Raw genomic sequence first — 26,770 nt, 5'->3', positions numbered from 1 at the left:
ATCACGACGACCCACGTGACGACCCATTGGACAAAAATGACGACGGCTGTATGCGTTCGAAACCCGGAAATAGCGGAAAACGTGAAATTCCTGACGTGCTGCATTACTGCACTGCATATTTGTTGCGTTATTAGATGCAAGATATATGCGAGCGTCAAGCGCAGCTCATTGAACGGAGGTGTCGCCACGCTGTTGCTAATTTTGGAACTCGTCGTCGATTGCGTGTAGTAAACGGAGGATCAGTTTCTCTCCGCTTACCCCGCCCCCACCACAACATGCTGACAGCAGCGTGTAGTAAACAGAATACGGATGATTATGAATGAATTTAGCACAATATTCACTACCGGGCAAAATTTCTCCCCCGCGATACTTGACAAAAAGGCGCATATGTCCAGCAGTTGGAGCGGATCAGCCGTGGTTTGTATTCAGACTGCAAAGCGAGTGCGTTTGGAAGCGGACCAAGACCACCTTGAAAAGTCGGTCTCGGTCCGCTTGTTTGGTCTGCACCAGGATTCGTTTGTGTGTATTCAGACCTGCACAAAAGGTCCGGACCAGCGTGGGAAAACGAATTCTGGTCCGTTTAAAGCGGACCAAACAGTGCAGGTCTGAATACACCCTTAAACTCTGGTGACACCATGTCAGAAGCTGCACCAAAGCCTTCTGTATGCTCTTGCATTAAAAACAAAACAAAACGTCTAAACACGTTTTTGGGAGGGAAAGACAAAATATTTAAATTTTTTTTACACGTTTTTGGGATTGAATGAGTTAATGTGAAATTTGAATTATCTTTATTATGACAGGACTACTTTATTATTAGTAGTGGCACCTATTTTATTAATTATTTTTTTTTTTAGCACCCTCACTTCTAACTACCCACCTCAATGTTTTCATTTTTTTAAAGGAGCCTCGTGGGCCGTGTCAAATGTAAATTTTAGTATATCTTGCGGGCCACTGAAAAACTGATGGAGGGCCTCAAATGGCCCCCGGGACGCTGTTTGGACACAACTTCGAAAATACAGGACACTTTCAATATGAAAATACATAAGGTAGTGGATACGCTGTCACTAATCAGACGTGCGTACTTTGAACGAGAGAATGTTTTTTTTTTATTTTGAATAAATCTTATATAAAAGTAATTAAGTACTTTAAAAAGTAGAAGTACCATAGTTCCCCCCCCCCCAAACACGATGATGTCAAATCCAAACAAATGAGAAATTCATCAGCCTTTTTGCCCCACACCTTCCTCTTCCCAATGACAAATCTTTACAAAAAAGCCAAAAAGGAAATGACACAAATGTCAGGGCCGATCTCTCGTTAGGTTCCCTATACAGACTAATATAATCGGATTTAGGTCACGGGTCAATACAAGTGTGAAGTATTTACTCAATTGACAAAAGTACTTCAACTACAACTGCTGGGTAACCATGTGCAAGACCAACCATAAAACACACTGCAAGAAAATACACATTTGATTTCATGAAGCTCAAAATTCAGTTCCTCTTATACCAACTCTGAGGCAGTAAATGCATACACGAGTATGCTTAATTTGCATGCACACCTGATTCATTCAGTCAGTGTATTCTCACAGTCAAGCAAGTAATTATAAATTATTTATATGTGAGTGGTTATCTGTCTGCCAGGTTCAGTATGTAACCTATCCTCTCGTCCGCAACAAGTAATCAAGTGGATCAGAATGCATCAGACAACGTGGTTAAGAAGTAGGCGTGGTCACGATGACACATTGGAGCCATTTCAAACACGATTGGCTGCTGGGGGCGGGGCAAACGTGGGTGACGCCGTCATTTGGTTGGCGTTAAGTCACCTCCCAGTCACCTCATATTCGGCTCATAGTGTGACGTGCGTAATTAGTGAGACAACCTTTAAATGCGCGGCTATTGTTCCTGGCAAAGGCAGCCTCAAAGGTCTTAAAATACTACAGTGTAAACATTTGTTAATAGGCATGCACGTAACATTCATACTTGTCAGCCAGCTGTAAACAGAGACTGATGTAACAATAGATTTCCAGCAATAGTAAACAAACGAGCAGATGCCGGTTACAGTCAAGTGTCTGAAAGACTGAAACTCAATGTCATTGAAAATTATTGCAATCAGCTCCTTGTAACTGTACATACATTTTTAGATACATATCCGCCCATCAGATATGTCATCAAATTTGTTAGCGGTCATAAGATTACGTTTTAAAAAGTCAATGTGGTTTCATCAATTTTATAGAACAGTACAAACTGGGTATCATGTCCAAAAATTGACTGTCGATAAGGTAGAAAGCTCATTCACTTGCATTCTAACCTGGGATCCACACATTTTCTTTACAATATGTTATGTGCACAACTATTCTAACCACAATATTGTGTGTGGAATGTGAGTTAAGCAGCAAAATGCACCCGTTTTATCAATCTCAGGGGGCAGCCATTTTGCCACTGTTGACTAAAAATGACATCCCTCAAGGCTCAGTTAACGACCAACTTCCCAAGCACAACCCACCTGTTTTCTGAAGCTGAGCCATGATTGTACAAATTGGTAATGACCAATCACGGCTCGTTTTCTGAAGCTGCGCTGTGATTGGTTGTTGTCTGAGCCGTGAGCAGCTGTAATGTTTTCACTTTGCAGCAAGTGGCAAAATGGCCGGCCTATGAGATGGATTAAAACAGGTGGATTTTGCTGCTTTACTCATATTCCACAAACACAATATTAATCAGAATGCCATGTTTAGACTAGTAGGGGCACATATATTTGACAGTGAAAACGGTTCACCATTAGCCCCGTTGCGGCCAAATTCACATGGAAGCCCTTTAAAAGGGAACATGTTCAAACATGGTCGACATCAGAAGCCAAAGAAGTGCACGCCTTCACTGAGAACTTTAGCTCAGGGGATGAAAACATTAATTTGGCACGTGAGGACTTTAAAGTCACCAAGTTGCCGTTATTGGACTGTGATGTCAAAATTGAGACAAGAGTGGAGTTCCATATTGGGGTTTTCAGAAAAGCAAACCACTGACTAGTACAGAGTTTTTGCTGTCCTGTCTAGCCTATGTACATGAACTGAGGAAGTGTTCTCCAATGAGGCAAAACGTCATAATAAAGTCCAGTTGTGTTGGATTCATGCCACAAGAATGCGATGAGCTGGATGAATGAGAAAATTCACAACTAATTAATCCGTGGGATTCTTGGATTGCTTAAGGCCACTTTGTCACCAATCGTTTTGAAACCGAAAGCTACTTCTTGGGTACTGATTAATGCAAAGGGCAAACGAACAACATTTCCTTGTTTGGATGAGACCTTCGGGGGTGACCTAGTTCCTTTAGGTCATGGGGGGAGAGAAAAAACAAAACAAAACAAAAAAAAGTCGTGCTCTTTATCAAAATAGTTTATTTAGGCTTTTGTCACAAAAGCAAGACACACCTCATCTCCAAAGTCCTATTTGCAACCTTTCTTCCGCAGCTACAAATATGACACAAATAAAACATTGGTTTATAACTTTTGAGAAGAGCTATGACGAAAATAAAACTCTTATTTGTGTTAATTTTAAAAAGGCGTTCCTTCTCGTTGAGCCCTGCTGACTTCAGACAGACCTTTGGTTTAAGGTGGGCCTACGAGCAGTCTTCTCACCTTCTCGGAAACGCTAGACTCGCAACAAATTGCAATTTTTTTTAAATTTTTATTTTATTTTACAAAGGTGGAGGAAGCCTGGTATATTCCATGTCCTACTACATTGAACTTGCACTCCATACACAAAACAACAGGGTGAAAAAGATGTGATGGGACAAAATAAAAAAGGGTCCAGACAACAGCAAGAGCAGATTCTATAGAATCTTGCTACTCAACAAGCGCACCAATAATGGATTTGTTTCCTCCCTCAAAATTCAAAATGAAACCTTCTGTTGGTCAGTAGACAAATGAGACTATCACAGCATGCCTGTGTTCCCTCCTGCTTTTCAACTACTAGCAGAAAGACGGCATTATGGGAGTGAAAGATTCGCTAGGACAAAATCCTCTTGTGGAGGCCACTTGTTCACTTACACAATGTACACAAGAAGCATACAGCATTTGTACATGTCCACCGGGGGCAGAAGAGAAAAGCAGGATTCACTGGGAATTCACTGGGAATTGATCCGACCTGCGAGTGCCTCTCCGTGCCGTGCGCTCACGTGGACTGCCAGGCAGCCAGCCAATAGGAACGGGGGAAAGCGCTCCCGCTTATTTGCCGGGGATCTTCGCCCTTTTCCGAGCAATGGCGTCTTCCACCGCCTTCAGTTGTTTCAGCAGCTCCTCGCGACGAGACAGAGTGTTGCTGGGTTTAGCGGAAGTGGCGGCCGGGGCGGGGGCGGGGCCAGCGGGCTTGCTCGACTGCGCTCCGGAGCCTTTTCCCGATGATTTCTGGGGTGGTGACAGAGGACGTTTTCTACAAAACGAGAGAAGAAATGATTACATTCCAGTTGATAATTTTTGCAACCTCATCAAAGACAAAATAACTCTTCTCTTGTCCACTAAATCCCCAAAGTGAGGGTTGATTGACATCTATCCATAACATTTTTTTAAGCATTGGGACCACTTTTTTTGGTGGGTTTACAAAGCAACCATTTCAAAAAGGAAAATGCGTCAGAACTGTACACAGTGGGACCAAACATTTATGACCACAGCAAACGTTCCTGCAGCTGGTTAAGGATGACAAATGTAATTATGAAACGCCCACGCTTCTAACAGAGCAGTGTTCTTGACTACTTTGTAGCGTATTCCAGTTCCGCTAACCTGTCTCCCTGGGAGGGCACTGGCCGGGGTCCTTGGCCCCTGGGTCGATCCATCCGAGGGGAAAGCGGTCGGCCAGGTATCCTCCTATCACGAGCTGAAAGAGGTTGATGAGGCCATTAGTGATCATTCTTGGCATTTTTTTTTTGGAGCACACGTGTTATTAGAAGAAAATATGTATCAACTCCACAACTCCTTCGACATTCGTCACATAATGACAATTTTTTGCAAAAGAAAAATTGAAGCATTTAAAGGATTTTGTGGCTTGTGGTTAGTTATAGCCAAAGCTTGGTTGAGGGAAAAAAAAAAAAAAAAAAAGTGGTACGTAGTGTTGCACCAAGTACTGGGAACAGCATCGTATTATCAAAATGTCAAATGTTTTGTCTTCAATCGTTTTAGAGTTTTTAACTCATTCACTCGAAACCATTTTCACTGAAGCAACCCTCTTCGCTCCCAGCTGTTTTACTGGATTTTGACTGATTTTGCAAGGCCCACAGAATATTGTGTTCTATTGCTATAAAAACATGGAACCTACCAAAAGAAAGATTAGAGACTCTTCTTTCATTAGGAAAAAAAAGTACATTCTATCAGTTTCTGTTTTGCAGCAATTAGCATTAGAATATAGCTAAGTTTCATCATTATTCACAAATCTGTTTAGAATTGTGGGGAAACAGCTTGTTTTCAACATGACCCTGGTTGATCTCTTATACTCTGATGCCACCTGATGGCCGTTTTTAATTACTACATTTTTTTCACCCTTTATCTGCAGTTGAGAGTCTGCATCAAATATTTAATTATATATTAAATATATATTTTAAAAAAATCTTTGGGATACTTAATACATTTAAAATATTTAAATGTTTTTGGGAGCAAATTAGTTTAAAAATGTTCCAAATCATTTTTTTCCCCCAATTTTATCAAAAGAATTCTCATGACGATGCTGATAGAAACAGTTGGAATTACTGTAAAAATCCCCTGAAAAATCCCCGCGTGTGTATAATACGCCCCCTCATAAGTCACTCTTAAAATGAAGTGTTTTTCTCTGTACTGCTGCATAATACAGCCCACCAATTTGTTTGTATCCTCTATTATTACATACAGATTCAAAACAAGTGGAAAAGTGCCATTGGTAGCACCCAAAAGTAAGAGTGCAATAATTTGGTACCATTCAGATCAGTTATTTTGGTGTTATTGGTGAATGTGCATTAGGATATTTCTCACCTCTGTCAGGAGACATTGCCATTCTCTTGGTGAGGGGGGAGCCAGGTCGGTCTTTGTCAGAGGGGAGATAGCGCTTTCGGTTTCCCTTATCACCCTGCTGCTGAGGGGGGAAAAAAAACAACAACAACATTATGGTGTTTAAAAACAAGAGCAAAACTTTGTACTGTAACTTCCATGTTTAATTTGTCCTGTGACCAAGCTCTTAACTCAGTTTACTAATGTGAGCCCTTTTCAAGGTGCATGGCTTAGTGAGGTTCGTGTCATCATGCTTGTGTGAGTGTTTGCGCTCTTCCATAAATGACTGCAAGTGGACACGTGAGTGAAGCACTCCTTTTGTTCCCACTTTACGAAAGCGGTGACGTGCCTCAAGCCGTGTGAACGGTCGGAGAAGTCACTGACTACAATGGCAACATTTTTGTTGATTTACGTTGAAGACTGCTTTTGTTTGCTTGCACTGTTGACACATAAAAGCAATGCATACTTGACTTTTTTGTTTGTGGACATCAAAGGCTGAAGAGACTTGCTGGACTGGATGTGGCCCACGGGCAGATGTGCCGTAAGTGTTTCACCTAAGTTCATCCATGAGGTTGGTGTTTTTTTTTTGTTTTTTTCGAAATGGCATTTGCAAGTTGAAAACTGCATTCAACTACACTTGGGGTCTCCCAACTTTTTTTTTTTCCCAGCACAAGCTACTTTTAGAAAAGCTGTTAAAACAGCAGCAAGCTACTCATCATGTTTCACAACATTTATTTGATAGCCAAATTTGTTATTGCCTTTACTTCAAACACAACAACAAATCAACAGTGGTCACAAAATGCATACATTAGCATATATGTATATAAAAGAAATTATACTGAAATTCTGCTGAATATGCATACGCAACATCTCATAACTATTGCCTATTAAATAAATGCTCGTTCCTGGTTGGCTGCTTCCTCGAGCCAGGGAATCAAGCTACTATCAGTGGCATCTGCCAATGTTGCAGCGCAAACGTGCACTCCTGATTGGTGGTCTGGTTTCACACACGGTCCTGGTTGGCTGCATCCTCACACAGAGGCAAGCTACTAGTGGTGCAACGGAGCACAAAAGTCACGGTTTGGATCGGATCACGGATTTCAGTCATGGATCGGATCGTCTTTCGGATCGGGGGGAAAAAAAATAAAAAGATAAATAGTACTTTGTCTTCATTTATTTTGTAAAACGCTTTTGCGCATTAAAGAAAGAAAGAAAAAAAAATCAACTCACAATGTCAAATATGGCCGTTTCGGATTTAAGAACACAACTTTAAATGCAATATGAGGCAGATACATTCTCATTTTATACGTGGTCTAATGGTCCATGTGTAAAATAAGGTATTAATGGCTTAAAATCTAAACGGTATTGTTGAATGTTTTTTTTGTTTGTTTTTAAGTACTATACAATTGACAACTTAATTAACTAGCGGTTTCTTAGAGTCCTAAAATAGCGATTGAATATGAGTTTGGGGAAGTGTTGATGTTGGTCGCAACTATGTAATGTCAATAAAAACTACAATGAAGAAATCCGAAACATCGAAAAGGGAATTAGCCATCACGCCAAAATGGGGGACTTCAAAGTAAACGTTTACTTAGGCTATTTGCATTGCCGTCAATGTATTATTTGGACAGCATCATTTTGAAGTTAGCCTTAGCATAGGCGGCATGTTACGTTGAGTATGTTTCCAGCTTACTTGACATGTCTGAATGATGTCGGCATGCGACCCATTGGAGAAGCCTGGACTACACTGTCGATTTGGATGTAATTTATTGTTCAGTCCTAAACTAGACGCACAATTACCTTGTTTAGAAGCGTGAGTTTGATGTCTTTATGGGAACTGGGACCTCCATAGTTTCCCGGTGGGGGCATATTCCCAGCAGGGTGGTGTGCAGGGTGACCACCTCTGTTTCCGGGGACCGGTCTGGGCACGGGGTTGCCTCCTCTTGGTGGGCCGCCAGATGGGTTCATCTTCCTGCGATCTTCCCTTACAGGTTCGTCTTTCTTCACCGGCCTCTCTATGATAACGGACCACATGAGTCAAACTTATACAGGCTCATTCTGCATCCATTTGTCATCACGTCGTCTTCCGTCCACACTGACCCCTGTTCTTGTCTCTGTTCTGTGGAGGTCGGTCCCGAGCGGGGGCCGCTCGCTCTTTCCGTGGGTGCCCCGGCGTGGGAGAGCGAGTGCTGGCTGATGACACGGGGCTGGCCAGGTCAGCGTACATGTCATCCGAGTCTGCACTACGCACGGAACTGCTGCCCGATGAACCAGAAGATACCGACGACACGCTGCTCACGCTCAAAGACCTGTGGGGCAGGGCAAGTCGGTTCGAGAGAGTCTCACGAGATTGCATCATGTATATGGAAAAGGACACGCATTCCCACACGGCAAAATACGCCCGCACGCCTGCATGTTGACACAAGCAAGCACGTGTACGATTGTTGCTTGACAGAAACGGGCACACACAGTGAAGTGCTTTCCGTAACACGCAATTTAAATCATAACAGTCATACCTTGACTTCCTGAAAGGTTTTCCAAGATCCAGCATGTGGAAACAAGAGAGAATAATCAATTAATGCTTGGTGGTAATTGAAAGTACGAACAAAAACAGTCAAAGGTTGCTTCTAGTTAAACAAAAACCCAGAAGCTGAAACATTCATTATGCACTTGTATTTTCAGATAAGAATTAAAACCTCGCTTGAAAAGAGCCTTGTAAGAAAAAGTTTGTGCCATTGAACAGCAATTACTCCTATAATATGTTGATGCTCAGGTCGCAATATTGCAACACCATGAAATAACATGATATTTTAGGAAATATTATGCCTTGTGTTCTGGGGTTGTGTAATTACTACTTGTGTATGTATATATATATATATATATATATATATATATATATATATATATATATATATATATATATATATATATATATATATATATATATATATATATATATAAAACATACATTAAACATTATTGCTTTGCTCAATGTGATTTTTCATCATGTCCTTCTACAATGTTTTTCTTCCTCAATCTTCTGTTATTAGCTGAAATAATTCCAACATTTTTTTAATGTGGATTTTGGCACTTGATTCAGTGATATTGGTCAATTAAACGCTTTCATTGTGCGTACATCAAGCAACATGACAAGATTAAAGCTGGACTGAAGAAAAGTAGTTGGAGTTGGATTGCTTAACTGTTAAAAGTGAAATTAGGCACCTAATCACTAACATCTAATTACTACTACCACAATTACAGAAAGAGTGTGTTGACAAAGGTTGACGTACTTGGATTTTCTGGATCCGGAAGGTGAACGTGACCCGGAGTTAGAAGAGGATCTGGACCGCGAGCTTGAACCAGAGTAACTACTGCCACTTCCACTAACACTCCCACTTACTGTCCGCCTGTAAGAGGAGATGTGACTGTTAAAGAACTGACAGCACAGCATATACAGGCATGCTTAAAAAGCATCAATGGCCAATTATTGGGTATGAAGAAGGAGAAATAAATATTTTGATTAATTGTTTTGAATGTAATAGTTGGTAACTACATTGGAATTCCCAAAGTATGATGTGTTGCCTTACTAAAATCAAGTAAGTAAATAATCAACTAAGCATAAGCATAGCATCTTGACGTCATATTTTTATGCCACTGTGGAAGTTACTTCATTCGTCATTTGGAATCATGAAACGAATGCCAGTAAATTCGCACAGTTTCCTCAAGCTTATACATGAGTCATTTGCAAATTCACATATTTTTTTATTTTTGGGCATCTATATACTTATTTGCTGAAAACTTGCCTACTGCTTTTATGCTATTTCTGAAATCCTCAAGGGTGCCAAAGTAATATAAAAGTAGTACTTTGGTGCCACGGAACAATGTTGAACAAAAGGAGGAGCCTCTACTTGACCCGACGAATATAAAAGTAGTGTTTTTGCATTATCTTGTGGCATCTTAGGCCATGAATTAACCGTTTAGGAAGAGTACCATAAGTCACATGTTTTTGCTACATGCCACAGAGCTCCTCTGTCCACATTGCTGTAAACTGAGGTTCCCCAGCAGTGGCGATCCAGTCATTAAGGCGGATTAGGCAGATGCTAGGGGCGCTCGCGAGCAAAAAGGGCGACAAGGAGAGGAGAAGGTTTTTTTTCAATCCCCAAAAGCTGTACCAGCAGCGAGTGCTGCTCATCCACGGATTTAACAAAGTATGGAATGCCTGCGCTCATCACATCACCATGCCCATGCTTAATCCAGTATTCATATAGATCTGTGGTTTGCAAGACAAGTGTGCATACATCACCCAAGTTGCCGGTTGTAAACGTGATGCTACCTAGCCTGATGCTAGCCAACCCGTACGCCTATAAGGCATAAGTATAAAGTATAAAATAAGTGTGAGAGATGCTCTAAATGCAGATTTCATCAGTAAGAATGAATATACATTTTCTCTCATAGTGCTTTTCCAAGTGCTACTCAGATAGGTCTGCATCATCAGAACCAGTTATCAGAACCATCATCAATTAAATGAAAGCAAAGCACACAAGAAAAAACTATTCTTGTGAAATGTAAACCAAACTTCTGCCAGTCCCAATTCACGATACTGAGATAATACTCTGAATGGTTGATGCACCACAAACGTATAAAATATGTATTTATTTTGTGTCTATCAGCAAGCTCACGAGCGTGAACTAATCTTCCCCCTTAAACCACCAATGTAGTTTGTCCAAGAGACAGAGAATTTCTATAGGTTCCAAAAAATAAAAACAAAAAACAAAAAACAAAAACAAAAACAAAACAACACTGTTGCGGAAAGAACAAATGTTGACACTTCTTTTGATCTGAAATCACTGCCTACCTCCGAGGAGGATGCTGTTGCCGTTCCTTCTGCCTTCCTTCCCTCTGGTTAAGAGGTTTCCCAGGTTCCCGGGACGGTAGCTGTCTAACCATCGCACCACCACCACCAGGAGCACTACCAGCACTACCATCGCCGCTGGGCCCAACAACTATGCCTCCGGTTTCCCGAACATTTGTGGAAGGCTTTCCGCTCTCGGGCAAGGGTTTGAAAGGCCTGTTCATTGGTCCACTGGGGGGGGGTGGAGTCTGAGCTTTCTTCATGGGAGGCTTCTCCCTCCGTGGAGCGGGTGCAGCACCTTGCTTCAATGGCACGCTATGAAGGGAGGGGGAAAGGACATTTTAAAACATACAGCAACTATAAATAAATTATCAGAAATAATAGTGTTTTCAAATTATTATTATTTAAAAGAGACTGCAACCCTGTATTATAAACAGTTGCATCAAAACTCCGACAATGTGCAAAGTTTGCATTTTATCATACGAGTGTGAGAATGAGCAGCTGAGGAGCTCTAAACTGGGGAAATTTGGACTTGGTTTTGCCGAATAAACATCACTGATGTCTGGCCCGAAACATTTCATGATAATCAATCATTACAGTTAAAAAAAATATATATATATGCACTTTGATTTACCCTTTAGCAGGCACTGGAGGAAGGTCTGGTTTATTTTTGGCATTCCTCGGTGCTGCTGGAGCTGGCGAGGGAGACGTGGAGAATGATCTTGACCTGAATCAATAAAAAAGTAGTCAACAAGAACAAGTTTAATGTAGTACACAGAAGAAGCTTCAGAATTTTGATAGCCCACCTGTGGTTGTGCACACTTGTTTTTGTATTATTAATTACGTTGAAAATTTGGATTGTGTCCCCAATGACAAATCATCTCATTTGTAATCCAAAGCCCACAATATTTGGATTTCGTAATACTGTGTAGTTTGACATAGAAATCACCGAAAGGCAATGTTTATGGAAAGTCAGTTAATCAGTATGTAATCAACTTTCAGCATCAGCATTGTTGAGAAAGGTGAAAAGAGAATTGGAAAGGTCATGTGATGGCATAAATAATAATTTCTAGGTCAGAATAAGATCACATGGACCTAAGTTTAAAGCGGTTTTTAGTTGGAAACAGCAGGAACGGGTTAGTTTTAATATATTAAATCTAACCCGTTCCTGCTATTTCCAGCTGACCAGATCTGACCAAACATGACCTCATGGTTTGGGTTTTTTCCCACTGGGGAACACAGTAGTGCTCTTTTACTTGGTGTGTACGTATGAGTAAACAACTGTTATTGTTTTGTTTTTGTTTTGTTTTTGTTTTTTTCCCCCATGATTCTCAACTTTAGTTGCTTTGGCTGCGTCTCTGCATGCGGCATTGCCGAAAACTAAACTGCTCGGAATATGTAGAAGATTAATTTAAAAGATGCAGTGAGATAAACAAACCGAGAGCGGCTTCCACTGAATGAGCTGCGACGGGAAGAGTGGCTGGTATAAGAGCTGAACGAGGAGGAGCGGCTGCGGGACCGAGACGACCCAGAGCCAGTGTAGGACGAAGAGCGTGACGAAGACCTGCAGCACACAGTGTAATATTGTCAAGATTAAGGAACAATGGGAAAAATTAACACAAACCGAAAGATACAGGGAGATGGCCTAAAACTTTAAAAGAATTTCACATCATTTGGTGGATTGAAATTGAAAAGGAAAATAAATAAATAAATAAATCACAAGCTATACAGCACATGAGTTGTTCAACATTATAACGACTATCCTGACTTGACAGAGCTCATACCGGGAAGAATTTGATGGAGAAACAGAAGAACCCGAATGACGATTTCTCCGACGACCTCGGGGTGGGGAGCCCAAACCAGATCTTCTCCTGGGGGATTTTGACCGACGCCAAGGGTCCTTCCACTCATCTGGTTGTCTCATTGCTGGCAAAAGCTCTTTCTTTGTCGGAGGCTCCATTGGCCGGCTGAAATGTCATACAAAGACACAAGTTAATATAAAAGGACTGCTTTGAGAATTTCTTTCTTGAAGTGCTACAGGCTATTAAGATTAATTTGCCATTACTTTTTCTGAATGTGTGTAGGACATCTAACAGTCAGTCGTGTTGAGCCGAAACCTCCTGTGACAATTTGGTAAATTTAATACTTTTTCCCTGCGATTGGCTGGCAACCAGTTCAGGGTGTACCCCGCCTGCTGCCCAATGCCAGCTGAGATAGGTTCCAGCAACCCCCGCGACCCTTGTGAGGAATAAGCGGACAAGAAAATGGATGGATGGATAATACTTTTTCCACAAAGCTACTGGTCAGTCCACACGTGGATGTTTATTTATTTTTTACAAATTAATTGATTGATCTCAGTGTTAAAAATGGTTTACTCACTTTGATGGCGCTAAGCATCAGAATACTGATTTATTAACAACGCAATCAAGCCATCTGTGAAATGTATGAGTTTATGTTTGTGTCAAGCCAATGTTAAACTTCAACAAGTCTGAATCTAAATATTGAATTTGGAGGAAATGAAAAGATACTGGGAATTTCCCAAATGTTGTGATTCAATTTGCTACATTTCCATTTGTCCCAAACGGCATCACACCACAAGTGTAGCCCGGCACGGCCATTATCTTTCCATTACAACAGAGGCAGGGCGGGACCAACTGGAATGTGCAAGCCTGGGCACTTGCAGCGTGTGGTGTTCTGCCGTGGTGAATCTTGGCCACTGTATTTACGGGAATCAAAATATGAATTGCTGTTGCAAGATGTGGCGCCGCCGCACAGTAAAGCTGGTCAAATGCACAGAAGCTTTCACATATAGATAAGAAATCTATTTCTAGGCTTAAACCCGCAAGACGCGGGTGCCTGCTACTTGAGGCATCGCTGTCGGCCAATCATGTCATGGCACCGCTCAGCCCCAGGTGCAGACGACCGCGGCTTCAGAACCACCTCCGAGATGGTTCGGAAAAGCGGCTCCCTTTTAACGGCTCGACCCCGATAAATTCTAATAGAAAAGCAAACATTTGGGGCCAAGCAAAACCGTCTGTCTCTGTGTGGAACCGTGTAATGGCAAAGTGCCTTTTCACCACTGTGACAAAAGCGTCAAAAGTGTTTTTGAATGTTTTGGCTGATTTCTACAAGTCAATCCAATTAATCTTTGCACCAACTAAACCAGGAAGAACTGACATGAGCATTGTCATGACAGTTGGTAATTATCTCAACCAGTGCAGATGAGCTGACATTGTCTTCGCATAATAAGTAAATGACTTGTGGTTAATGATACATTCCACGAATGTGATGCAACAGCAAACAGATGACGCAACACACTAGCTACTACCCCACGACTTCACCTACGGACTACAAATGATGTCACTCTACAATGGCGACCTCTTTGGAAACACGGACCGTGATGGTCCGGCTCAGTTTGACCGGGAAGATACGAGAGTTTCTTGTCATTTTACATCCAACATGTCAGTACTGAAAATGTGACATTTTCTTCAAAGATTTTTCTATGCCGTGGTGTCTCTAAAATCAAAACCGACTTTCCGATTCAAATGTTTTTTTTAGTGAAAAGTTTTAGAACTACTTCCTTAACTAATTGATTTTATCATTATCGCTATACCATTAAAATCATTTAAATAATCAATTATGACTAAACAAAAAATGAATACGAATGAAGTAATCAGTCTCAAGTCCCAATTCTTTCACTCCCAAGTCAAGTCTCAAGTCTTTCCGTTTTAGTCATGTTCAGTCACAATTGATCAAAATAGAGAATCAAATCAACTCCAGTTCAAGTCACAATTAATCAAGTCCCCATCTCTGCTTCCTTGTTTCCCAACATGTAAGAGACTGATCACAATGAAATCTTACTTACTTGGGTGGCAGAATTAAAGGAGACTGTGGTTTGAGCTTGTTATCATCTTTCTTTTCCCGCATGTCTCGAGGAGGACGCATCTTCGGCCTCTCTTTCTCATCTCGCTTTATTCTGTCCCTCTCCCACTCTTCTTTCCGCCTCATTCGCTCCTTCTCGCGCTCTCTCTCCCGCTCTCGTTCCCTCTGCCGGCGCTCCCTCTCACGGTGATCTCGCTCCCGCTCTCGATCTCTGTGCCTCTCCCGTGGGTCCCGTTCCCTTTCGCGCTCCTGGAATGGTGACAAAATCATTGGAATATATACCGGTATATATATTTTTTCAATTTTTTTTTTTTTTTTAAATAACAATCAACAGGATTACATCAATCTGGGATTGACATCTGCAGTCTTGCTGGGGCAAAAACATTCCTTTAAGGGTCAGTTTTGGATGTGTATCTACTATCTAGTCAGGATTACACAACCGTGCCACATTATGTAGAGCAAGAAGGGGTTTTCAGGTTCTGTGTGGGGATAACATGTCCTCCCTTTGCTTGTGAACATTCACTCTGGGTAAATCTAAGAACCGTGTTGTGTGAATGTGCACGCGAGTGAAATAAAATCAATGTATAGCAACTGTCTTGTCAGGCTCACTCAAACTGTCTGAGTGCTGTAGTAAAACACTGTGGTGCAATAACCATTGGTTCCCCTGGCCTCCTGTAACCTGCAATCACATTGCGTTGCAAACATCCATCCTTCAATAAGTTTACAAACAGCATCACTTTATATGACACTTTACTGCAACTTTACAGATTCCCAAGGTTTCGTACACTTCTCTTGTGACACACCTGGAAGAGGTGGGCCAGAGCCTGACACTATGAGTCATGCATGCGCACGGGTAATGTGTCATAAAATTTGTGTAATGCAAAAATTCCTTGACAGTTATTCATGGTAAAAGGAACTAAGCAAAAATGAATGACAACTTGAAATAAGTGACCAAGTAGATGAAAACCCTCCCTTTATAAATTGTTGCACGAATGGAAAATACTTACATTATAGTGGTAAGGAAGAGGCGCTTCTGTATACTGCACTCTGAAGTTTTCATACTGCCCACCTCGCCATAGGGCCTCCATTTCATAGTCATAGTATGGATCAGCATATGGCTCACTGCAAACAGGTAACAGAAATTTAATGTACTCAACAAAAATACTGATGCATTTATATTTGCATTAAAGGTTTACTGACTACCCCTGGAACATTTATTGCCTTATGTAACCATTAAAGACAAAGTCAACTTTAAAAATTTCTTACCAATAATATGTTATATGTGGCCTTCAAAAGTCTATACATGAGTGATTAATATTAAATTTGTGGAATATGTGTTATGAAGCAAAATCCAGCTATTTTTCATCCATCTCAGCCATTTTGCCACTGGCTGTCGACTGAAAATGACATCGCAGTTGCTCAATGCTCAGGCAACGACCAATCACAGCTAACCTGTTTTCTGAAGCTGAGCTGTGATGGGTTGCTACCTGAGACCTACGCAACTGTGATGTCATTTTCACTCGACAGCAAATGGCAAAATGTCCGCCTTCTGATATTGATAAAAACTGCTTGAGTTTGCTGCTTAACTCATATTCCACTAAATCCAGGTCCAGAAAGTAAAAACCCTGCCACATAGTGGCTTTAGCCACAGGTGCTTCTACTTAACTAGCAGGTAAACAAGCTCATAGAAACACCTGTTGAGTAGAAGCACCTGTGACTAAAGTCAAACTGTTTCAGGGTTTGTTTTCTGTGTACCTGGACTCCCCGAACCTGTAGACTAGCGGGGCTACATAGAACATATTATTGTCCAGAGTTTTGGGCGTTGGCGGGGGTGGGTGGGAGTTGGGGTGACTTCCCCTTTAAATAACTAGCAACTGCGATGATAAATAAGCCTTCAACAAAGAATAGCCTATATAGTTACTTACCCATATATTGGCTCTCTGATGTCCATTTCTCTGAAAGAGCAAAACAAATGTTAATGAGGAAACTTGATTCACTTCTATTGTCTTATGCTGTTTAAAACAACAAAACAGTAAACGCAGCTATATCGTACTCTCTGATTATGCGGTAGCTGCGTTCCCTGAAGAAGTCATTCTCCTTGTCAAATTCTCTCTCTCTCTCATCTTCTCCAATAGTTACATTGAAACGTTTCTCCTCAAAGTCTGGCTCTTGTTCCTTTCGGATGGTGGCCTTCTTCAACATCTACAAGACATGAAAAAGTAACCAGAACTTGTTTAAAACACAAAAATGCTCACTTCTGAATTCAACACATACAGTGACATTACAAATGACAGACAATTATGAGTCTTGATCTTCAGAGATTGGTTTACAGGGTGGCCAAAACCTAGCCTAGAGCTAATGCTAATCCTGAATATGGACAACATTATGTCTATGAATTATAAACTTAGTATATACTTACTGCTAATGTATAGCAATACTGATTGTTGTAATAAAGATTAATGGACTATATGCATGCCAGCTCATGACCTATTTTCGGGGAAGGATATAATGGAGGCATACGAGCTTCCGGCGTCCGTTCATTCTGAGGTACCAGGACACCTTCCGGAGGAAAAACAACCTCATTCATGAACATTGTGTTAACGTGGAACTTTGTAATCGGTATAGTCAAGATGGAAATGTCATCCGTAGCAGTGATTTTTAAAGACAAAGGAATAGCTCGCCCTGCCAACTCTGTGGTGTGCCATTATGTTCAGCTTTGTAAAGTTACACGTTGACCAGTTCATTTCATGAACGGCATATGTCAAATAAAATAAATATTTGAAAATGTAAGTGACAATTGCCACCATTAGAGTGACTATAGTTGTTATGAGCTGCGCTTTCAGACAAAATTCAAGCCACCAGCACGAGTCAGTTGCCGCTCGGCGTGACTCGGCCTTCACCAGCGGAGCATGGAAGCAGTTCATTGAATCAAAACATGCAATATGATGTTTGGTCTTAAAGAGGCTCTGTTAAAAAATAAATACATTAGAAAAGAACCTTGAAAACAATCATCGCAAATCGCCATTGCAATTTTGAGAGTAAAAGAATTGCAAATAGGTTATTTTCCATAATCTAATAGAAATAAGTGAAAACACACTATTATGAAGAAATAAAGCACTTAAAAAAACATAACTTATTGATCATTAATTTGAACTAAGGAGAGGACAGGAGGACTCTAGCTCCTCCGTTGAAAATGCATCGTCTTACATTATAACATGGGGAAATTTTGATTCAAGTGTTTCTTCCCCCCTCTAATTTATTGGTTGATTTGGGTATACCGAGTCAGAGAAATAAAAACAGCCTTTTTGTTCCAAAAAAAATTAAGTGGAATATCACATTGTGATTTAACAATTAATTACCTACAAATTTCTTTTGATAATTTTTTGTAACTTTTCCTTTTCTTAGGAGCCATACTGGCTGTTTAGCGCTTTAATTGCTTGTTTGGCAAAAATTCAAAGTGTCAACATGATACCTACTTCCGCATTCATTCATAAAATGCGGTTGCTGCTGGCATCTTTGATTGGGTGAATGCATTGGACGTAGTTGGAACTTCCTTGTGGTGGCAACCAATCTTCCCTCTAATTTTCCGTGTGACTGTGCATTCACACAAACTTCTTGAGCATTCCATGGATTACGATGAGTGACATCCACGGACTTATATACAGACTCACAATGCCACTTATTCAACATAGTGAGAAGTGAAGGCACCCGCAGCCATCTTACGTTGCTACCCACTAAGCCAGGGGTGTCAAACATACGGCCCGCGGGCCGGATCAGGCCCGCAAAGGGGTTTAATCCGGCCCGCGAGACGACTTTGTAAATTAAAAAAAATAATAAAAAATTGGAACGTCGGACCAATTAATCAGCCAGCCATAACAAGCAAATATATAAATTTGTAATTTCACAAGCAGTCCTCAGATGGGTAATGTAACTTGTACACGGAATTGCCCTGGAAGTCATTATTTTACACACAACTTAAAAGTTATGGTTTGTTTAAAAAAAAACAAAAAAAAAAAACTTTTTTTTTTTTAATCATAGACCAACATAAATAGGTTAATATGACACAAATTCAATTACTGGTAACACAAATACATATATGACAGGGTTAGGGTTAGGGGGGTTAAGCTAACCCTAACCCATTAACGTCCTTATAACTTCATTAACTGTGCCACACAGTGCATTCTGGGAACTGTATATATACAAAACAGGTAGATTTAACACGCCCAGAACTCATACAGGCAATATGTTGCCGCGTTTCATTTGCATTAGTGTTATTTTTTTTAAACAATATAATGACAGTTGAACTCCATAATTTAGGGCTGGTCCACGAAATTTTGCGTATAAATGGCCGCAATTGATTTTAAGTTATATACCATTATTTTACCGATTCGGCCCACTTAATAATATATTTTCCTCCATGCGGCCCCTGAGTTAATATGAGTTTGACACCCCTGCACTAAGCCAACCAAAATTGAAAATATTCGTTTTCCCGCAGTGTTAAATGTTAATTTACTGTCTCCATAGTGAAATGCCGCCATGCGTGGTGTATGGTTGTACCAATAAGACCGCAAGAAGCGCAACATTCACATTTCATTGGTATGAAATTAATGCATATATAAATTTTCTCTTATAAGCTATATCTGCGAGGGCTATTCAAAGACTTGTCCGCATCATGTTGTCATAACCATGAAAAATGAAATGAACCCAAAGCCCATCAACAAAATTGTCTATGAAATGTATACCCAACATTTATATACAGTAAACATGTTTGAAGAGGCTCGTAAACTACGCCCATATTTGGACTTCCTAAATGGCGCGGTTGCGTCACTGCAGTCTTGTCAGTTCTGAGTATGAGTGTTTGTATCATGTATGCATGCTTCAAACTGCAGTAGAACAACTGTGAGTGCAACCAAACTGCTATTAAAACTCTAAGTGAAGCGGGATTGGTGTCCTGTTGTGTGCATGGTTCGCGCGCCGGCTGGCGTCACCGTAGTGACGTGATGCCCATTCATTTTGGACGGAGCTGCTCCGTCCCATAACACGACATGGCTGTTCCCCTTGCATTTAAGCTTTTTTGTCACATTTTTCTTTCCCACTCCATTAACCACACATACTATATAAAGTTTTCTTTTTTTTATTTATAGGAAGATAATACTGTATAAAAAATACAAACAGTAAATACACCTGAAGGTTAGGATTTATTTATTTTTTTTAATGTGCTGCAGACATTTGACTGTGCGCTGAGATGGTGAGAGCACTGCGCAATTGCGCACGCGCACAGCTTAGAGGGAACATTGGTGACAACATTCGCGGACGGTTATTCTAATGTGATTACTGTACACAGAAATTAACCATTCATTGTCTTAATTAAAGAGACAGCTACATTTTAATGAATAAACACTGTAAATAATGTTTTTTTATTTTTGTACTTCTATTAGGCTCCCATGTCATTCACAAATAATAATAATAAAAAATCAGATTTATATAGCTCTTTTTTGGACATTCAAAGACGCTTTACAGTACTCTAGCGGCAGTAAGCTATTTAAGTAGCCACAGCTGCCCTGGGGCAAGCTGACGGAAGTGTGGCTGCCGGTGTACGCCGAGGGGCCTTCCGACCACCACCAAACATTCGCACCTTTCAGACACCAGTGTGTGTCAATGATATCGTGATAATATGCAATATTAAATAATCATAAGTATAACTGTGATGTTCAGTTTTGTGGATGATCTTGCCTCTAGAGCTAAAGCAAATTCGGTTGTTAGTTCGCGATATGGCTTTAGCCTAGCCCATTATAGCTATTTTATAGGCTCTTTTAGCTAGGAGTAAATGTAGGCATGTTTATCTTCATCTGCTTGTCCATGCAAAGACCATTTGTATGTCGAAAATAGTTCATAAATAGCGCTAGGTTTTCGATAAAAATTTTGTGCGCAACTCAAATTGTACGTAAAAAGGGCCTTTAGTAACTCAAGGTTCCACTGTAATTGCAGCACAGAAAATCAACAGCTTCAGCAAGATATAATTAGACTATTGAAAGCTTTCTGTGTAGTCAGTATTGATTGGCATGATAATCATGAATTGATTTTTGTACATCATTTGGTTTTCCAGGCCAGTTGAGAATTACCGGTACCAATTCTCTACCATCTTTTCTATGGCAATTGTAATCATCTTAAAAAATAGTTAGTTCAGTGACTATCCTCAGTTCACATGCTATGCAACATTGGCATTGCCCTTCAAAACCACATATGCGATTTATCCGGTTTTGACACATAGTGAGGTTACCTCTTTGGCATGCCTGAGGCCCCTCTCCCACGCACTTTCCACAGGAGGCTCGACCGGAGGTGGTGGAGGAGGGAGCTCCTCTACTGCAGGTGCAGCCTGAAAGACAACAAATTAGGCTCATTAGGTATTTCCTGTGATGATGTAAATGATCAAAGGGAAATTTCGGCTTTGTATGTTATATACAGCCCCACTATCCTACACAGGATAATGTGATTAATATTGTGTTTGCGGAATATGAATTAAGCGACACAATCCACCCGTTTTCATCCTTCTCATGGATATTTGATGTGCTGCAGCATCTATTTCATTGAGACGATGAATGGTTACTGTCAGCCGCAACCCTGCCAAAACCATTCCAAAATAGTTGTCTGCTCAGCCAACAAAGGAGCGTTGCTGTACATGTGAGCACAAGCTCTTTCATCAAATCACAAATCTAACTACAACAGTGTGAAATTTGTGATTGACAGTCAGCGCAAGAGGCTTTATACTGTACATGGTGGTTCTGTGTCGGTTTCTGCTTAAAGTGCAGGCTTTATCACAGCGTTCTATTATACCCAGTGGTGGGCCAGGCTTTTCTGGGTATAAACAAGTGCAATTGAAGCCAATTTGTAGTATTATCTCCACATCGCAGCATATTTGCCTAAATACACATGATGTTGAATGTATAGTATGTATGTATACTGTTTTTGTCAAATAAATTTCCCCCAAAAATGCGACGTGTTTTTTTTTTTTTTCCCCCCTCTTCATATTTGTTTTTTTTTGGGGACTGGTATAACTACCAGATGATGTATAGTCTGAAAATATAGTAATTTTGTCTATGTGCTACTATTGACAACTTCCTTTCCCCCGAAATTACACAAATACCCACTTTAACAGGAGAGAGAGAGAGAGAGAGAGAGAGAGAGAGAGAGAGAGAGAGAGAGAGAGAGAGAGAGAGAGAGAGAGAGAGAGAGAGAGAGAGAGAGAGAGAGAGAGAGAGAGAGAGAGAGAGAGACACACACACACACACACACACACACTTACCCAGGAGTTGTTGGGTATAAGCGGCAGGGGTCCTCCAGGCTGTGCGCCATTGGGTGAGAAGAGGTCTGGCTTCGTGATGAGGGAATAGTTACCTTTGTCATTGACACCAGGGTGGATAAACCGACAATTCATTCCCCAAGTACAATTACCTGGTGAAACAAAATAGTTCAAGTTCATGAAAATAGACCACATTAAAGTTTGTTATCCTCAGCAATGAATTCTGATCCAATGAGCTCTTTGTACTTAAAAACATTGACATTATCAATCAGTAAGCTGCATGTAGGGTGGGGGTGATATATGGTGATATATTAAAATCATTTAGTGCCTGGTAAGAAAAAAATAATATAGTGGATAAATATAATCTATTTGAAAAATAAAATGATCAATAACTTTGTAATAAGGTTGTAGAACTAAAAGCAGTTTTTACCATGTTACTCCAAAATATACTTATTCACTGCCAGTCATTATAGAAAATTTTTACATTTCCAATACTCACGTGATATTACATTCAATAATTATATATAAACCGAATCTACCAAATAACAGAATAGACTCCCTACTTTTTGTCCCGTCCCGTTCTTTTATAATTGACAGCAGAAAAATGTAGGTTTGCCAAAATACAGCCATTTCTCCCATGGACTCTGAAACTGTGTTTATTTCCTATAAAATGGGGCAATGATGTCATCTACCGGTGGTTGGGCATCAGTAAAGTTGTTTCCAAGTTTGATATTTACAGTGGAGCATGCTCAGATTCGCCCCCATTTAGCACCGCTCTAAAAAATACAATTGACAAGTATACTTGTCAAAGGCAGTGAATGAGTTAAGAGGGGAGTGTTGGTTTGAAGAACTATGAGACTGGCCTCTACTCTTCTTTATAGTGCATTTCCCTTTGTAATATTAAACTCCAGCTGGAACTTCATTTTCTATATCCAAACATATCATTTGCAAGGGCGCCCCCTGCTGTATAACTTTAGAAAATACAGGCTGGTAAAGAACTGAATGTAATTTTGTCAAATGCATCAGTAGCCAAGGGCGGAGTCATTATTTCAAAAGTGGGGAGGACAAATTGCTCAGGCGTAAGCCAACGTTTATGCAGAAATTACATTAATATTCTTATATTCTTGCATTGTCTTGCAACTCAGTCCAGTGACCAAAGAACGTCAATAAGCATACATAGACAGATAATTTAATGCATAATACCAACCCTGAACACAAAAATTCAGTGAAACGTTCTTTTTGGAAGCCTTATTGAACATAAAATGCAATGTAAGTGAAGTCAAGCAATTATGTTTGGGCTTTAAGTAAACGAAGACAATGGTCATCAATATCTTGGACAGCATGGAAAACAGGTTTACATTTTCTCCCACAGCCCCTTGAATCAGTGGGTGCTGGTGTCTGTGGATCTCACTTTGCTTTATCTATCCTTCCCTCCTTCCTCTCTTTAGTTTTTCCTCTGGTCACTTGAGATCTCAATTTATTGGAAGTTTGAGGTTTCTGGGGTTGGCATAAGGTTTTGTAACCACGCAGGAGGGGTTTGGTTGGTGCTGGATTTCACTTTGATGGATTGGATGTACTGGCTTCTATGGATCTCACTCTGCCTCATCAATCCTTCCCTCCTTCCTCTCTTTAGTTTTTCCTCTGGTCTCTTGAGATCTCGCTAATTTGTTGGAATTTAGAGGCTTCCGGGGTTGGCGTAAGACTTTGATTTTGTAACCATGGAGAAGGCAGGAAGTGTTTGGTCGGTGCTGGATTTCACTTTGATTTATCTTTCTTTTCTCTTTATTTTTTCTGACCTTTTCTCTGGTTTCCTGACCATTTGAACCTCACGACTCTGGCAAGATTCTGAAGTACCTGGTTAAGGCGAAGGGTAATGGGATATTTATAAGGTTTTAGGTGAATTCATGAGTATAAATTTATACGTATTTGCACGCACACGCACGCAAAAAAAAAAGAAAAGAAAAAAAAAAGAGCAATGATGATTAGACGTTGAATCGGTAAGACTACCGAATGAACAATTCTGAGCTCTTAAAAAAAAAAAAGGGAAAAAAAAAGAAAAAAAGAAAACATTTTTGCCCATTTTCTGGCTTGTTTCCAATTAAACACGAAATCAATCATCCCCAAATTTATTGTGCTAGAGCTCAAGTAGACATCTGAAAAACTTCTGATTAAATCCCATCCCTGATCATACAATATTTGCTTTAAAAAAAATGCTTTTGTAATCCTCTGTCATTACACTGTCTCGTTAGTCTCAATTGCCACATCAAGAAATTCAGGCTTGTCTGTAATCTCACCACTGTCTTTATGTGAATCTAGTGACAAAGTGACATTCTTACAAGCACCGATAACTTGAAATAACGCCGGGGTATCGTAGCCGCCCATCCCTAGTTTTAATTATATACATGTTCCTATTGAGATATTGCCAACTTTACACGTATATTGAGGTGCCTAATTTTATACAGCTCTGCTATAGCGAGGGCACACCATCTTATTTATGATTTGCAGCAATTTTATAGGTTCTCTGTACAAAAAGAAACTAAATGCCACTTTTCCATCGTGCCCGCAGGGCCAGGTACCACACCACACCACACCACACGCAACCACACCAGACAGCAACCGCCGGTTTTCCATTACAACTGGCACACGGCGAGAAGGGGGCGACAACATTTGAACCGTCCACGCCAAGCTTGCACTCCCGCATTGTGTGCGGATCTGAAATAACATTTCCCCAGTGGCAAATCGCGCCAACATTGAACCATATTTACAATTTAATATAGACCACAATGGATGAAATATTGCGATATATGACCGGCTCGCGAAGACAGCTATTGCTAAATGGAGGTCTGCCGCTGGAGTTCTCATTCAAGTAAATAGGAACACAACACCAGCCTCGCAATGTTTTTTAAAACCACAAACATTACAAATCCATTCACAAGTACCTTTTAAATTATAAATATAGTTAAGCGTTGTTGTAAAACATTATTATATTTATTGTATATACTGTATTTTTATGACTTTGGCAAAGACCGGCGGGCGCTTCTGCCTCTCTCGTTTAAAACAAGGAAATGGGCGTGTGCCACGGTGTCGCTTGCGGCGGCAGCGGCGTTGCTGTCAGCCAATCAGACGACAGGTGACGTCACAGCCCCGCTAGTCCCCCGACGACTGGCGCTGCAGAACCGCCGTCGAAAGGGTTCTAAACAGCGGTTACAACGGAACGGCTCAGCCCCGAAAAGGTCCCGTGGAGACACTAACATCCGGGGACAAAAATTGCCGCTTCGGTGTGGAACCGGTATGGTGGAAAAGTGCCCAAAGAGGCACGTTGTAACATTACTCACCCTTGATGAAGAACCTGCAGATAGGGCGTGGTCTGATCTTTCTATCTGAGGGATCTTTTACCTCCCCCTCCTCCAAATCATCGTCCTGCAAATGAAACACAAATACACTTTACATTTGACAGGACATTATTTTAAAGTAAATGATTCCCAAGCTTTTAAATATTAAAAAAAAAAAAAAGTTTGATTCTCTAATGATGATTTGACCGAACATCTCGTCCAAAAATATGTACTGGCCCGTTCAGCAAACATTGCCCACAAGAGCTTCCAAGTAACTGAAACACATACTCTATTGTAACAGACAATTAAATTATACAATGTTTTTACCACCTACATGTAGTCAAGCCCCATGCAGTTATCAGCCCAAACTTGTCTACCTGTACTTACATCAATCTCTCCTTCATCAATCTCTCCATCATCCTCTTCTTTCCTCTTGTCTTTGAAGGAATCTCTGCGGACTTTGGAGTCTTCTGGCTTTCTGGACTCCCCATCTTTGGGGGACGGGGGTAGGATAAGTTTCTTCTCTTGCTTCTTTACAGTCGTATCTTCATTCACCTCATCATCCAAGGTCAGTTTTGCATCCTCTTCTTCCTCATCTTCATGTGTGGGGATGTTGGGCTCCTCTGGAACTTCCTCATCATAATCCAGTTCATGCTCATCAAGCTCCCTGGAAACAGACGGTGAGTCTTCCTTAATCACTGTTGACACAGCAGCTCTCCCTCCTCGAGCACGCAAAATATCATTCTGATCATCTGCAATGCTTTTCAATCCCTCCTCCTCCACATCATTCTCTTCCTCCTCCTCGTCCTCCACATCAGCACGAAGGTCTGCTGCATCCCTTCTGTAGTCTCCATATTCTTCTGATAAATCTTTGTTTTTCTTAGTGGCAAATTTCTGGCTTTGTTCTGGTTCTGATTCAGGGGACTGAACAGGGTCAAGTGTTTCATCATCTACATCTTCTACTTCATCCTCTCCATCCAACTCACCCCCCTGTTGTCCATCCTCATCATCTTTATAATCATCATCATCGTCCCCTTCCATCAGCAATACGGCCTCATTTTCTTGTCCTAGTCCACCAGTTTCTTCTACAGGTTCCTCGTCCTCTGGCTCAGAAACAAAGTCAGCTACAACCTCATCCTCTTCTCCTACCACCGCCTGTGATGCCAGACCTCCACTTCTGATTTCGACTGTATCCTCTTCTTCATCCTCCTCTGCTAGTTCACCATTCTCTTCATAGAGTAGCTCACTGTCTGAGATGGCCCTATCCTCCTCCTCATCAGGAGAATCCAGTAGTTCACTGTCAGAAAGGTCCTTTTCCTCCACAGGAGATGGCAATGACCCGGTAGGGCTTTCAGGCGTATCCATTTGAGAATATTTTACTGTAGGGAAAAAACAATAACACCA

General features: G+C 40.8%; 1 protein-coding gene across 3 annotated transcripts in view; it reads right to left on the bottom strand.

Annotated features, from left to right (window-relative positions):
- Window positions 1-3,367: 3,367 nt before the first annotated feature.
- Window positions 3,368-26,770, bottom strand: part of zc3h18 (zinc finger CCCH-type containing 18) — a 24,418-nt gene continuing 1,015 nt past the window's right edge. For 2 of the 3 annotated variants that reach the window (XM_077516335.1, XM_077516336.1), the window contains exons 2-20: window positions 25,754-26,745; window positions 25,370-25,454; window positions 22,038-22,186; window positions 21,015-21,110; window positions 16,788-16,936; window positions 16,660-16,689; window positions 15,742-15,856; window positions 14,718-14,983; window positions 12,637-12,819; window positions 12,291-12,416; window positions 11,487-11,579; window positions 10,856-11,167; window positions 9,291-9,407; window positions 8,517-8,525; window positions 8,101-8,309; window positions 7,801-8,015; window positions 5,986-6,085; window positions 4,768-4,861; window positions 3,368-4,420 (exon numbers count right to left, since the gene is read on the bottom strand). In XM_077516335.1, the coding sequence (XP_077372461.1) occupies window positions 4,216-4,420; window positions 4,768-4,861; window positions 5,986-6,085; window positions 7,801-8,015; window positions 8,101-8,309; window positions 8,517-8,525; window positions 9,291-9,407; window positions 10,856-11,167; window positions 11,487-11,579; window positions 12,291-12,416; window positions 12,637-12,819; window positions 14,718-14,983; window positions 15,742-15,856; window positions 16,660-16,689; window positions 16,788-16,936; window positions 21,015-21,110; window positions 22,038-22,186; window positions 25,370-25,454; window positions 25,754-26,731 (3,531 nt within the window). In that variant the 5' untranslated portion in view covers window positions 26,732-26,745 and the 3' untranslated portion in view covers window positions 3,368-4,215. The remainder of the gene's footprint in view (window positions 4,421-4,767; window positions 4,862-5,985; window positions 6,086-7,800; window positions 8,016-8,100; window positions 8,310-8,516; window positions 8,526-9,290; window positions 9,408-10,855; window positions 11,168-11,486; window positions 11,580-12,290; window positions 12,417-12,636; window positions 12,820-14,717; window positions 14,984-15,741; window positions 15,857-16,659; window positions 16,690-16,787; window positions 16,937-21,014; window positions 21,111-22,037; window positions 22,187-25,369; window positions 25,455-25,753; window positions 26,746-26,770) is intronic. The other variant, XM_077516337.1, reaches the window with a different exon arrangement.

Source organism: Festucalex cinctus, chromosome 3, assembly GCF_051991245.1.
Source record: "Festucalex cinctus isolate MCC-2025b chromosome 3, RoL_Fcin_1.0, whole genome shotgun sequence".
NCBI classification, from domain to species: Eukaryota; Metazoa; Chordata; class Actinopteri; order Syngnathiformes; family Syngnathidae; genus Festucalex; species Festucalex cinctus.
This window is presented reverse-complemented; position numbering and strand designations above follow the sequence as displayed.